General features: G+C 48.7%; 1 protein-coding gene across 6 annotated transcripts; it reads left to right on the plus strand.

Moving 5' to 3' along the window:
- Positions 1 to 2,610: 2,610 nt before the first annotated feature.
- FTSJ1 (FtsJ RNA 2'-O-methyltransferase 1) lies at positions 2,611 to 12,231 on the plus strand. 6 transcript variants are annotated; one of them, XM_015537332.2, is made up of 13 exons: positions 2,611 to 2,871; positions 4,683 to 4,841; positions 5,096 to 5,165; positions 5,270 to 5,360; positions 5,692 to 5,770; positions 7,374 to 7,426; positions 7,512 to 7,565; positions 7,652 to 7,754; positions 7,858 to 7,941; positions 8,631 to 8,734; positions 8,821 to 9,018; positions 9,227 to 9,268; positions 11,647 to 12,231. In XM_015537332.2, the coding sequence occupies exons 2-12, from the start codon at positions 4,721 to 4,723 to the stop codon at positions 9,257 to 9,259; spliced, it is 990 nt and encodes a 329-aa protein (XP_015392818.1). In that variant the 5' UTR covers positions 2,611 to 2,871; positions 4,683 to 4,720; the 3' UTR covers positions 9,260 to 9,268; positions 11,647 to 12,231. The 6 variants fall into 6 exon arrangements, with proteins under 6 accessions (XP_015392818.1, XP_042830671.1, XP_015392819.1 ...); XM_042974737.1 differs by having other exon boundaries at positions 11,651 to 12,231; XM_015537333.2 differs by having other exon boundaries at positions 8,637 to 8,734.
- Positions 12,232 to 12,560: the final 329 nt, after the last annotated feature.

Genomic DNA, 12,560 nt, shown 5'->3' on the forward strand with positions numbered 1-12,560 from the left:
CTCCCAGCTCCTTGACCTCTTCAGGAGGCTGAGGGGAGGACACCTTTACACTCAGTGGGGTGCCGGGTGGGAGCTGCAGGCCGACACCCTACTTCGGGAAAAGCCTGGGGAGTTCAGAGCCTGGATCCTGTCCCCCAATTCCCCCGGGCCCTGCTGGAGGAAGCAAGTTTCTTTGCAAAAAATTAAACATCCTCTTTGTGAGAGTCAAGAAAACAGGACGTGGGAAGCATCCCACAGGGTGAACATGGGCCCCCAATGCCTGGCACCCCCTCCTCTCTGTGGAGCAGAGGCCAGGTGGCTTGAACCCTTGCTTTCTCACACTTGCTCACCTCTGCAGGGGAGCCGTTGTTCCCACCGCCCCCACAAGGCCCTGGAGCGCTGCCACCAGCTCTTGCTTCCTCCCTGGCTCTCGGGAATCCTCCAGGAAGTGCTTTCTCCGTGTCTCTGCTTGTCTGTCCACAACTCCCAGGGCCTGGCATAAATGCAGAGCGCACCACTGAGGAAAGAATAAAGGACCAAAGCAACAAAAGCATGGATTCAACAAACATCTACTGCATGCCACCTGTATGCCAGGCCCTGTTCCAGGGTCGGGAGGCAGCGGTGAAAGGGACAGAACAAAATTCCCACCTAGTGAAGCTCATATTTCTAAGGAATGATGAATCAATCGTTCAGTTCTTTGAATACTCACCAAGCTTGTTCTCACTTCAGGGTCTTTGCATTCGGTGTTGCCTGTGCCTGGAATGCTCTTCCTCCAAGTATTCCTAGGGTGCGTTTCCCTTTAGGTCTCAGCTCAAATGCCACCTCCTCAGAGAAGCCCTCCCTGACTATGCTGTCTAAAAGAAAAATTCGGGGCACCTGGGTGGCTCCGTCGGTTAAGCGTCCGACTGTTGGTTTCGGCTCAGGTCATGATCTCACAGTTCGTGAGTCTGAGCCCTCCATGGGGCTCTGTGCTGACAGTGCGGAGCCTGCTTGGGATTCTCTGTCTACCCCTCTCTCCGTCCCTCCCCTGCTTGCTGTCCATCTCCCTCTCAAAATAAATAAATAAACTTTAGAAAATAAATAAAATAAAAGAGCAACTCAAATCCTCTGCTACTCTCCATCGCTTTCACCCTACTTTATTACTCATCATGGATTTTATCACCACCTGACAAACATTATATATTTACATACACAATAGTATGTTTAATTTAGTACAGTTATTTTACTAAGTAAATGTATATAGATACCAGCATATTTATATATATCAGCATACACATTTACATATTATATGCATAAGATATGTGTATTATATGTACATGATACAAAATGCATAAATAGGTTATATATTTTCTTATATTTACATGTAACAGTATATTTATATTTATTATATTTCTTACTAACATATAACCTATATACTAGTGGATGTTATACGTCACTATATTTCTATATAATCACATACATATCAAGCAGCACATATGTTTATATACCTAATGTAATCTATATTCTCGCTATATATCTACAACCTGGGGATAATTACAGTAACTTCTTCATATGGTTGTTATAAGGATTAAAATGAGTTCAAGGAAAGAATTCAGCAGTGCACTGGAGCCAAGCACAGGTTTGCAGACTGCTTGTTCCATTTTCAGGAATCCTGTCAACCCGTTGGTAAAGAGCTATTGTTTAAAATGAAATAATATAAACTTACAATTAAATAAATTAGTTTTTTTAAAAGGTGATATTCAAAACTCGTCACTTCCTGATTATTTTACTACATTTCATTCTTTATGCTCTTGAGGAAATTTACCCCTATTTGAACTGTATGGTAGAAATATTACATAATGGTGCACTACCGCCATCTCTTCCGAACTCTGTGTTCCGTGACTACACTTTGGTAATTTAAAATCTGACAAGACGATACTATGGAAACCATGTAAACCTGGCAAATGTGAGAAATCAGGGCTTCCCCCCCCTTTCCCCCCGCCCAGAGAATCGCTTGTTAGCCATTTACCAGCACATCACTGAGAGCACTTTAGGTGCTTTGGCACATTGTAAACGCTATAATGAATGTTTCCATTATTCTATTTGCTTGTGCACTGGGTCGCATGATCTTTTTTTGTGGGTTGAAGTTCAAAACGTTTGAAGAACACAGAATTACAAAAGGACAGACGCTGTGCTAAAGTACACGCATTTAATCCTCCCAATAACTCTGTGAAGCCTATATTAGTGATCCCCATTTTACAGAGGGAGAAACTGAAGTTCTGAAAGGGTACAACTGAAGCAGCGCTATGAATTGGCTGACGTGGATTCGAATTTTGGCGCACAGCGGCTTCAGCGATTTCGCGCACTAAATTAACGCACTTTGCTCACTCTCACGTTTGCGACCCTAGCAGTAACTTCACCTCGCGCCACGCCTAAAAGGAATGGGTGCCGTCGTGCTCGTTGCATCTTGGGAAATGTAGTCCCCAGTGAACCCGATGGTCCAAAAACACGAGGGGCGGGGAGTAAAGCGATCTTAGCCTTGGAACACGAGAAGGGTCCGTTCTTGAGCCTCGCGACATTTCGGCGTCCCGGTGCGCGATTTCAGCGGCTTGGGTCTTGCCCGTTGCATGCTGGGAACGGCAGTCCGCGAGACCGGCTACGTCGACACAAGATGACGGGGCTCACGTCGTACGTTCAGGTTGGCCCCGCGTCGCGCCGGAGCCTTCGCGTTCCGCGATGACAGGCCCCCCACGCTGTGGGGGCCCTTAGGCATGCGCGACAGGCATTCGGGTTGACTGAGAACACAAATTGAATCAGCCTTGCGACTTCTGGCTGGTGTGCGCTCTCGCCGAGGCTCGGGCTGCTCACGGACCGGTCTCCTTCGTCCCCCTTCTCCCCAGTCCGAAAGCTAAGGTAGGCCCTGGGGTGCGGAGGATGGGGGTCCAGGCCGAGACGGTTGAGGCACACCTGCTCTGTCCCGCCGACGAGGGAAGGAGAGAAGTTCGCCTTCCGTGCTGCAGCCGCGTAGTCTGGGCGCCTGGTGCCGGGTGGGCTCCAGACCCAAGGTTTGTCTTTAGAAGGGAACCGCTGTGCGGGGTGGACGGAGGGGTGAGGGTGGGGGCTCAGGGGTCCAGATATCGGCGGAGCCTCCTTGAGTGGCGTCCGGTGGTCCCAATGGGGACATGGACATTGAGGTAATGATGCGAGATCCGGAGTGTGGCCAGAGGACTGTTTAACGGAGGGGGCGGGTAGGTCGCATGAGAGTAATGAAGGTCTGATGGGCGTGTTACCGGGGAATCAGTGGGGGGCTAATAGGAAGGAGTGTTTTAGTCAACATGCTCACGGGGGCAGGGGTGTGTTCATTGATTAACGAAGGGATGGTAGAATGGACAACTAGAAAGAAATTGGATAATTGGAGGTAGATGGGGTGTGATCTGTGATCCCTGAGGGATTGCTGGACGTGTGGTATTAAACAGGTTCATGAAGAGCGGCAGGCGATAGTAATCAAAAGGATAATGGTGAAGCAGTGGAGGGATAATAGAGGCCAGTGGGAGTCATGATCAAGGAACTAATGGGGTCAGTGATCAAAGAAAAGTGAATGAGAGGTTGAAGGTGGGTTGTAGTCACGGGCTTTAGGTAACCACGGCATGATAATTGTGGAATTAATGGGAACAGAGTGAGCAAAGGGAGGGTAATAGTAAGCTGCTGGGTGTGGTCATCAAGTGATGATTGATTGGGCGCTTGGGTGGCTCAGTTGGTTAAGCATCTGACTCTTAGTTTTGGCTCACATGATCTCACAGTTCATGGGTTCGGGCCCCACGACAGGTTCTTCACTGACAGCGGGGAGCCTGCTTGTGAATCTCTGTCTCCCTCCCTCTCTGACCCTCCCTGGCTTGTGCGCTCGCTCGCTCTCAAAAAAAGAAATAAAAATTTAAAACTTAAAAAAGTGATTATTTGAGGGGGCAAGGTGGGCATTGAGGGAGAATGGGGAACTGATGGATGGTCATCAGGGATTAACGTGGTAATGAAGGGATTACAGGTGACTAATGGTGTGATGTATGAGGGATCAATTGGAGGGCTGAGTTAATGGGAGCTGATAAATCATAGTCACCGAGAGCTTAATGGGGAGTTAATAGGCCATGATCCTCTATGTATTAATGGAGGTTGATAAAGATGTAGTAATAAAGGAGTTACTGGGGACCTAATCATATTGGGATTAATGGGGAATGGTGTGGAGAGAGATTAAGGGGGTGAGGAGTACAAGGAGGTAGTATTAGGATAACGAGGGCGAAAGCAAGGGATTGACAGCGGGATGATAGGGCTGTGTGAATCTAGGGGCCATGAAGACAGCTGGGGAGATGGTCAGTGAGATGTTAATGGTGGGTGGAGAAGGGTTCAAAATGAGAGTTGTGGGGCTAAGTGTGTGCAGCATGGGTGGCAGCAGTGGGAGGTCAACAGGGTCAGTAATGGGTCATCTAGAAGTGTTGGGTTTGGGGGATCTGTGAGGTGAGTGGGGGGATCTTTGAGGGAGGAGTAGAGCCTTAGAATTCAGTGATGGGGTCCCTCGGGCCTTGTGAGGTCAGTGGGGTCAGTGACTGGGCTCCACTTTTCCCATCTGCTGAGTGATTTGTCATGGGGCTCATGGGGAGTTTGTGTGGTTCTCACTGCCCTGCAGAAATAGGTGGTAGCCCATTCACCCAGTTACTGATATAGGGTGGCATCAGCTTACTGTTGGCAGGTCCCTGGGCAAACAGCGTGTGAGATGGGACGGACATCAAAGGACAAGCGGGATGTCTACTACCGCCTGGCCAAGGAGAATGGCTGGCGTGCCCGCAGTGCCTTCAAGCTGCTACAACTTGATGAGGAATTCCAACTCTTCCAAGGTCCCCACCTGGCGGGCGAGTCACCGGGGGATGGGGTGGGCAAAGGGAATGGACAAGTGGGCCATGTCTGCAGAGCTTCCTGTGGTAGGTGGGCTGACGTGGAGAGTCTGTGGGACAGGGGACAGGTAGGAAGAGGGACAGGTGCTTGAAAGGAGTTGGGCATGGATAGAATGTGGGAGAGGGGTGAACTTTGCAGGGCTCGGGGTTGGGGAGGTGGGTGCAACTGACCACTACACCTTCCTGTGTGTGCTCAGGCGTGACACGGGCAGTTGACCTGTGTGCAGCCCCGGGCAGCTGGAGCCAGGTGCTGAGCCAGAAAATTGGGTGAGTGTGGAGTCCCAGATGGGGTGGCCGGGAGGGGAGGGTAGGCCAGGTCAGGGATGAGCCAGGAGTGAAAACTGGGTTGACATGGGCCATGCTGTCTGCAGGGGTCAGGGCTCCGGCCATGTGGTGGCTGTGGACCTTCAGGCGATGGCTCCATTACCAGGTGTGTTACAGATCCAAGGGGACATCACCCAGGTAAGAGCATGGCTGGGGGTGTTGGGGTATATCTGGGGCGAGAGCCCCTCCAACCTGGGGGCTATGGAGAGTGGAAAAGAAAGAGCAAGAGAGCATAACCTGAGAGAACCCAGAGAGAGCGTAACAGTGGAGAAACAAGATCCGGCAGCTCGTCATCGCAGAGACAGCCAGAAATGACAGTACTAGGTCCCGAGAGATGGAGCCCAGTCTTAGACCAGCAAAGCCTGAGGGTCTGGCTGACCCAGGGTTGCTGGCTAGGGCCGTGGGCAGGTGGGGTAAGAGGGCTGCGGACAGGGGGCCTGGGACCACTCATCCTCCCTCTCTTCCATAGCTGTCCACTGCCAAGGAGATCATCCAGCACTTTGAGGGCTGCCCCGCGGACCTAGTGGTGTGCGACGGGGCTCCCGATGGTAAACAGCAGGGGTTGGGAGGCCAGGCGGGGGCCCTGTGTGTGTCCTCCTCTGTGGCTCCCACCTCTGTTGGCTTCTTCACTATTTCAGCTACTCCCTGCCTCTCCCCTCTACTCTCAGCTGTTCCCTGCATCTAGTAATTTCTCCCTACCCCTGCTTCCTGGTCTCTGCCTCTCTCTCCACACCGTACCATTTTGGTTTTGTCTGTTATCTCCCCTTTCCTTTGCTCATCTCTCACCTGCAATTGTCTATTTCTATTGTACTATGTGTTCATTCATTTTTTTTTCAATCAGCCATTCATTCAGTGCACATTTATTGAGCGCCCGTTGTGTGTCGGGCACTGTTCTACACGTGGGAAAAATATTTGTGAATAAAATTCTACTAATCTGATCTCATAGACCTGATGTTCTAGTGGAAGCAGATGGAAAACAAACAAATGATAGCCATGTAGCATGTGAAGAGGTGAGTGGTACCATGAGGAAATCAATGAAAAGGAGGAGGAGACAGGAAGTGCCTGTTGGAATTTTAAGTAAAGTGGATGGGAAGGCCCCCCCACCCTGACTTCAACACAGAGACCTAAAGGAGGTGAGAGTATGTCAAGGGCATATCTGGAGAAAGAACAATCTGGGCAAGAGGACCAGTCAGTGCAGAGTCCCCAAGGTAGGAGCGTGTTGGGCATGTATGAGGAATAGCAAGGATATCAGTGTGGTTGGATCAGAGTGAGGGGAGAGTGGTAGGAGGTGAGGTCAGAGAGGTGACGGAGGGCAAGATCCCGTGTGGGTCCTTGTGGGCCACAGTGAGGACTGTGGCTTTTTCACTGAGATGAGAGCTCGGAGGAAACCAGGAGAGGGTTGTGAGCAGAGGAGGGCCATGCCTGACTCAGGTTGTAACAGGATCCCTTTGGCTGCTGTGAACAGTGTGAGGGTCGAGGGTGCAAGGAGGAGGCCACAGCAGTAGTCCAGGGAAGCGATGACAGTGGTAGCGGTGGCGGAGACGGGAAGAGGGTTGATCCAGGAGATCTTTTGAAAGTACAGCCGACCAGACTTGCTAATATTTGAACGTGGATGTGAGGAGAGAATGGAAGGTGTATGGTACTAAGGCTTTTGGCTGGAACAGCTGGAAGGATTGGATGAGATGGGGAAGATGGTGTAAGGAGTGGAGTTTGAGCAGGCAGGTCAGGAGTCTGGTCTTGGACATGTTGAGTCTGATCTATAGTCAGGCGTTCAGGGGAGCAGTCTGGGTTGGAGGTAGAAGTGATGGTAATGGTACTCGTGTAGGAGTGCCTGGCTGGCTCAGGCAGTAGGGCGTGCGACTCTTGATCTCGGGGTTGTAAGTTTGAACCCCATGTTGGATGTGGAGATTACTTTAAAAAATAAAATCTTTGAAAACAAATTAATGATACTTATGTGTAAGGTTGTTTTGAAAATTAAAATGAGTAAGGGTTGGGAGGTCAAAATAAGCCTCCAATTGGCAGATATTACTTTGCAAGCAGAACCTTAGCAGTGAAAGAGCCTGGGATATGCTTTTAGCATTCTGACTTCTCTGGGACAGGAAGATGGCCAGAACTGGATGGCTCCCCCTAACACTGTTCCTCTTGCCGCAGTAACTGGCCTCCACGATGTTGATGAGTATATGCAGGCCCAGCTCCTCCTAGCTGTGAGTAACCTTGGCTGCCCCTGCCTCAGTTTGGACCCCTCATGCCCGTCTCCACCTCAGCCTTAGCCATTTGTCCCACCCACAGGCTCTGAACATTGCTACACACGTCTTGAAGCCAGGGGGCTGCTTTGTAGCCAAGGTAAGTCTCAGAGAACCTGGTGAGGGGTCAAGAGAGGTCCTCGAGGGCCGCCCTCGTGCCTTCATCTCTGCCTCCTCCCCCTACAGATCTTCCGAGGCCGGGATGTGACCCTGATCTACAGCCAGCTGCGTGTCTTCTTCTCCAGTGTGCTGTGTGCCAAGCCCAGGAGCAGCCGCAACTCCAGCATAGGTCAGTGGGGTGGAAAGGCCGGGCAGGTGGATTCGCGTCTTGGGGACACATCCTGTGCAGGGCAGAGGCAGCAGTCTCCCCTCACTCCACCTTCCACCCACAGAGGCCTTCGCTGTCTGTCAGGGTTATGACCCCCCTGCGGGCTTCCTTCCGGACCTGACAAAGCCCCTGCTGGACCACTCATACGGTGAGAGCCAGAGCCCTGGGCCTCTCCCGGGGGAGACTTCTGCCCCCTTATGGAATTTCTATCTCAGGAGGGCCCTCAGCCCCACCCCTTGGTGGAAACTTACCCTTTGTTGAAATTCTGTCCCAAGATGATCCTTAGCCCCACTGTGTGGTAGAAATTCCACCCCTGTATGGATGTTTTGTCCTAGGAGGACCTTCATCCTGGTCCTCTAAGGGTTACTCTCAGGTCTGGTGAACATTCTGTCCTGAGTCCTGCCCCAGTGGAGATTCCTCCTACCTCAGATTCTAGCCTAGGAAGACTCGGTCATGCCCACAGGTGGATACTGCACCCCTGCATAAGAATTTTGCCCCGAGAGAGTCTTTAGCCTGGTCCACAGTGGGAAAAGGCACAGAGTCTGCTCTTAACTTAAGCACACTTGAGTGAGACAGAGTTCAGGCAGCGTATGGTAGAATGGCAGGTGGATATAAGTGCAGTGTGAGGAAAGCAGGGGAAGGTGATATTTTAGAACAGGTGATCATGGAGGGCTTTCCTAAGGAGGTAATCTGAACCAAATGAAGTATTCCTGGTGAAGGAGTGTGAGAGTAGCTGGTAGATACGTGGGGAAGACTCCGTACCCTTGCTGCAGCCCAAGTCCTAACTGGTCCCAGGCATCCCAGCCCTGTCCTGTCTTATTTCTCCCTGCTTGTCAGATCCAGACTTCAACCAATTAGATGGACCCACTCGCATCATTGTGCCATTTGTGACCTGTGGGGACCTGAGCTCCTATGATTCAGACCGCAGTTACCCACTGGACGTGAGTGCCTGACCAACAGTAGGTGGATGGGGGCTCTGTCCTAGGTTCCCAGGTCCTCACTGTCCCCCCACCATGTGTCCCTGCAGCTGGAGGACGGCTCAGAGTACAAGTACACTCCACCCACGCAGCCCCCCATCTCACCACCGTACCAGGAGGCCTGCACGTTGAAGAAGAAAGGGCGGCTGGCCAAGGAGATCCGCCCCCAGGACTGCCCCATCAGCACTGTAGACTCGATGCCCCAGCCCCTGGCTGCTCCACAGCGCCACACCCTGCTGCCCTCTGAGGTCTGGAAACACGTGTCCCTGAGCCCAGTGACACCCCCCCCCCCCCAGCTTTACCTGCACCTTGTTCTACGCCCAGATCACATGGTTTCTGGGGCCAAAACACTCCTCCCTGCCTCCTAAGAGCTATAAAAATCAGTGGGTAAGACCAAGTCTACTGAATGGAAAAGCTTAGGCAAGTATCTGAGTCCTTTTTCTTTTTCTTGGGTAGGTGGAAGACAGTGGAATGAATTGTTCGCCTTAATACATTCAGGTAAATTTGCCTTTTTATCTAAGAGTTTGAGTAAAGGGCACCTTCAAGAAAAAGCTCAGTAAAATTTCACCTTTGAAATTTTTACTTCGATTGGTAAGATTTCAGTCAGCCAGCCTTTACAAAGTACCTGATGCTGTGTGCCAGGAACTGCTTTAAGCATTTTACATATTGAGGCATTGAGTAAACATTTATTAAGCACATGCTGTTTGCTGGGCATTGTTCCAGGTTGGGAGATAAAGCAGGGAACAAAACAGGCAAAACTCCTGGCCCTCGTGGATCTTCTAGATTGGGAAAGAGGTAATAAAAACAGCTTATGAGTGCAGGAGTTTCTACACATGCATACACATGGACACACCCACTACATACACACATATATACATACATACACATTTATAGCTCACATTTCCCTGTAGCTTGAATTGTAACATTGTATATATACACAGGTGTATTATACACACACACACACACACACACACACATATGAAGGTAATATGGGATACGAAATTTTTTTTAAGTTTTTTTATTTTGAGAGAGCATGAGCAGGGGAGAGGCAGAGAGAGGGAGAGAGAGAATCCCAAGCAGGCTCCACACTGTCAGCACAGAGCCCGACACGGGGTTTGAATGAGTCAGATGCTTATCCAACTGAGCCACCCAGGCACCCCTGAATATGTTTTTAAATAAAGTAGGGTAAAGAGAATCAGGAATTCTAGGAGTGCCAGTTTGCAGCTTTTAAAAAGGTTGCCACGGAAGGGCTCGCTGAGGTAATGTCTGAACAAAGACCTGAAGGAAGGTGAGGCAGGGGATCTGTGTGTTTATCTAGGGGAAGAGCGTTCCACGGAGAGGGAATAGCACATCCAAAGACCCTGAGGTGGAACCATGCCTGGTGTGTGAGGCAGCAGTGAGGGGCCAGTTTGCCTGTAGCAGAGTGGACTAAACCTGTCTGTGCTGGAGGACTTCTCATCCTCGGGAAGTCATGTTAGAGGAAGTCCCTTTCTGACACTGGCATAGCAGGTTTTTAGACCAAGTCTTCTGTTAAAAAAAAGAAATGAGAGGTGCCTGGGTGGCTCAGTCACTTAAGCGTCCAACTCTTGATTTCAGCTCAGGTCATGATCTCATGGTGCATGAGCTCGAGCCCCACCTCAGGCTCCACACTAATGGGCTCTAATTTAATGACACAGAGCCTGCTTGGGATATTCATATTCATTCTCTCTCTCTCTCTCTCTCTCTCTCTCTCAAAAATAAATAAATGAAATTTAGAATCCTTTTTTAAAAAAAGAAGCAAAAAGGATACCTTTTTAACAATGAAACAGTGAATCACAGTGGGAAAACATTATTTACCATCCCTATATATAATATCCTCTATATTAAAAAGCTCCTATAGGGGCACCTGGGTGGCTCGGTGGCTTAAGCGTCTGACTTCAGCTTAGGTCATGATCTCACAGTTCACAAGTATAAGCCCCACATGGGGCTCTGTGCTGACAGCTCAGAGCCTGGAGCCTTCTTCAGATTCTGTGTCTCCCCCTCTCTCTGTCTCTCCCCCACTCACTCTCATAAAATTTCTCTGTCTCTCTTTCTCTCTCTCTCAAAAATAAAATATTTAAAAAAATTTTTTTGAAGAAAATAGAATAGCTAACAAGCACATCAAAAGCTGTCTCTCAGGGAAATGCAAGCTAAAACTAAGATGATTGGCAATACTAAGTGTCTGGAAGAACATGCAACAATGGAAACCCTCATATATACCAGTGGCAGCATAAAATGGTATGGCCACCATGGGAAATTGTTAGCCATTGTCTAAAGCTACATGTGTGCTAGTTCCACTCCTGAGAAATAAGTACTGGAATTCCTAGCGGGCACTATTTGTACCCCCAGACTAGATAGAGCCCAAACATCCATTGACTATAGAATGGATCATTAAATCATAGTATATTCAGGAGCCCCTGGGTGGCTCAGTCAGTTAAGCAGCTGACTTCAGCTCGGGTCATGATCTTGCGGCTCGTGAGTTGGAGCCCCACATCAGGCTCTGTGCTGACAGCTTGGAGACTGGAGCCTGCTTTGGATTCTGGGTCTCCCTCCCTCTCTGCCCCTCCCCCACTCACACTCTGTCTCTTTCAAAAATAAATAAACATTAAAAAAATAAATCATGGTATATTCACAGCAGAGAAGTACACAGCAATGAAAATGAACATTCTACAGCTATAAAAAAATAACACCATGTCACTCATTAAACTGAACGTATATAAAACATTTGTGTATTTGTTAAGGTTCACAATAGAAATGGGGGAAAAGTCACAAAACTGTTAGTACCTGCACGAACGATCATTACAGCAGAAGAAAGTGGGAAATGTACTTTTTAAAACTTTCTTTCTCCTTGGTTTTAGTTAGCTGGCAATCTGATATATAACTCGGAAGCTGTTTGCTGTCAGGAAAATGAGAACTGGCATTGATGAACTTGTTTTCAAAAATCTCATCATCGGGTCCTGAGCATCCGAGTGGGAACCTGCAACAACCACCATGAACACAGCAAGGAAAGAAACATCATGGAACGCCTGCCTGTGCTGCAGAGGGGATTCTTGAGCCAGGTCTTGTCTCCTCTCTCAGTCTTTCCAGGGGCATCCTGGTTACGTCCAGAATTCACCCCCAAAACAGGGATTCTTAACCCGGATAGAAATCAGGGGTATCTGTGAACATAACGGTGGAAAATATTACATCTTTATTTTCACTAATACTGAACTGAAATTTCACTAATATAACTGAAATGTAGCTTTACCCCCAAATACAAATGCTGGCAACAATTCACAATACTAAAAGCAGTGCCTGTACCTTCCCACCAATACAAATCAGTTCCTTTTTAATGTTGAGGTTTTTGCAGGCATCTTGAAATCCTGTTCACGTTTATCACTACTTTGAATTATAGAAGATCTTATAATTTGATGTTCTAATAAAAAAGTCAATATATTACTGTATCCCAGTATTGTTTCATTTGAATATATATAGTAATATTTTCCCATTGAGGTATAGTTGACAATAACATTATATAAATTTAAAGTATACAACTGAATTTGATACATACCTAACAGTAAGTTAACATGCATCACCTCATGGTTACAAATTATTTTCTTGTGATAGGAGCTTTTAAGATCTACTCTCTTAGTGGCCAAAATGAACAAATCAGGAGACTATAGATGCTGGAGAGGATGTGGAGAAACGGGAACCCTCTTGCACTGTTGGTGGGAATGCAAATTGGTGCAGCCGCTCTGGAAAGCAGTGTGGAGGTTCCTCAGAAAATTAAAAA

The sequence above is a fragment of the Panthera tigris genome, chromosome X (genome assembly GCF_018350195.1).
Source record: "Panthera tigris isolate Pti1 chromosome X, P.tigris_Pti1_mat1.1, whole genome shotgun sequence".
NCBI classification, from domain to species: Eukaryota; Metazoa; Chordata; class Mammalia; order Carnivora; family Felidae; genus Panthera; species Panthera tigris.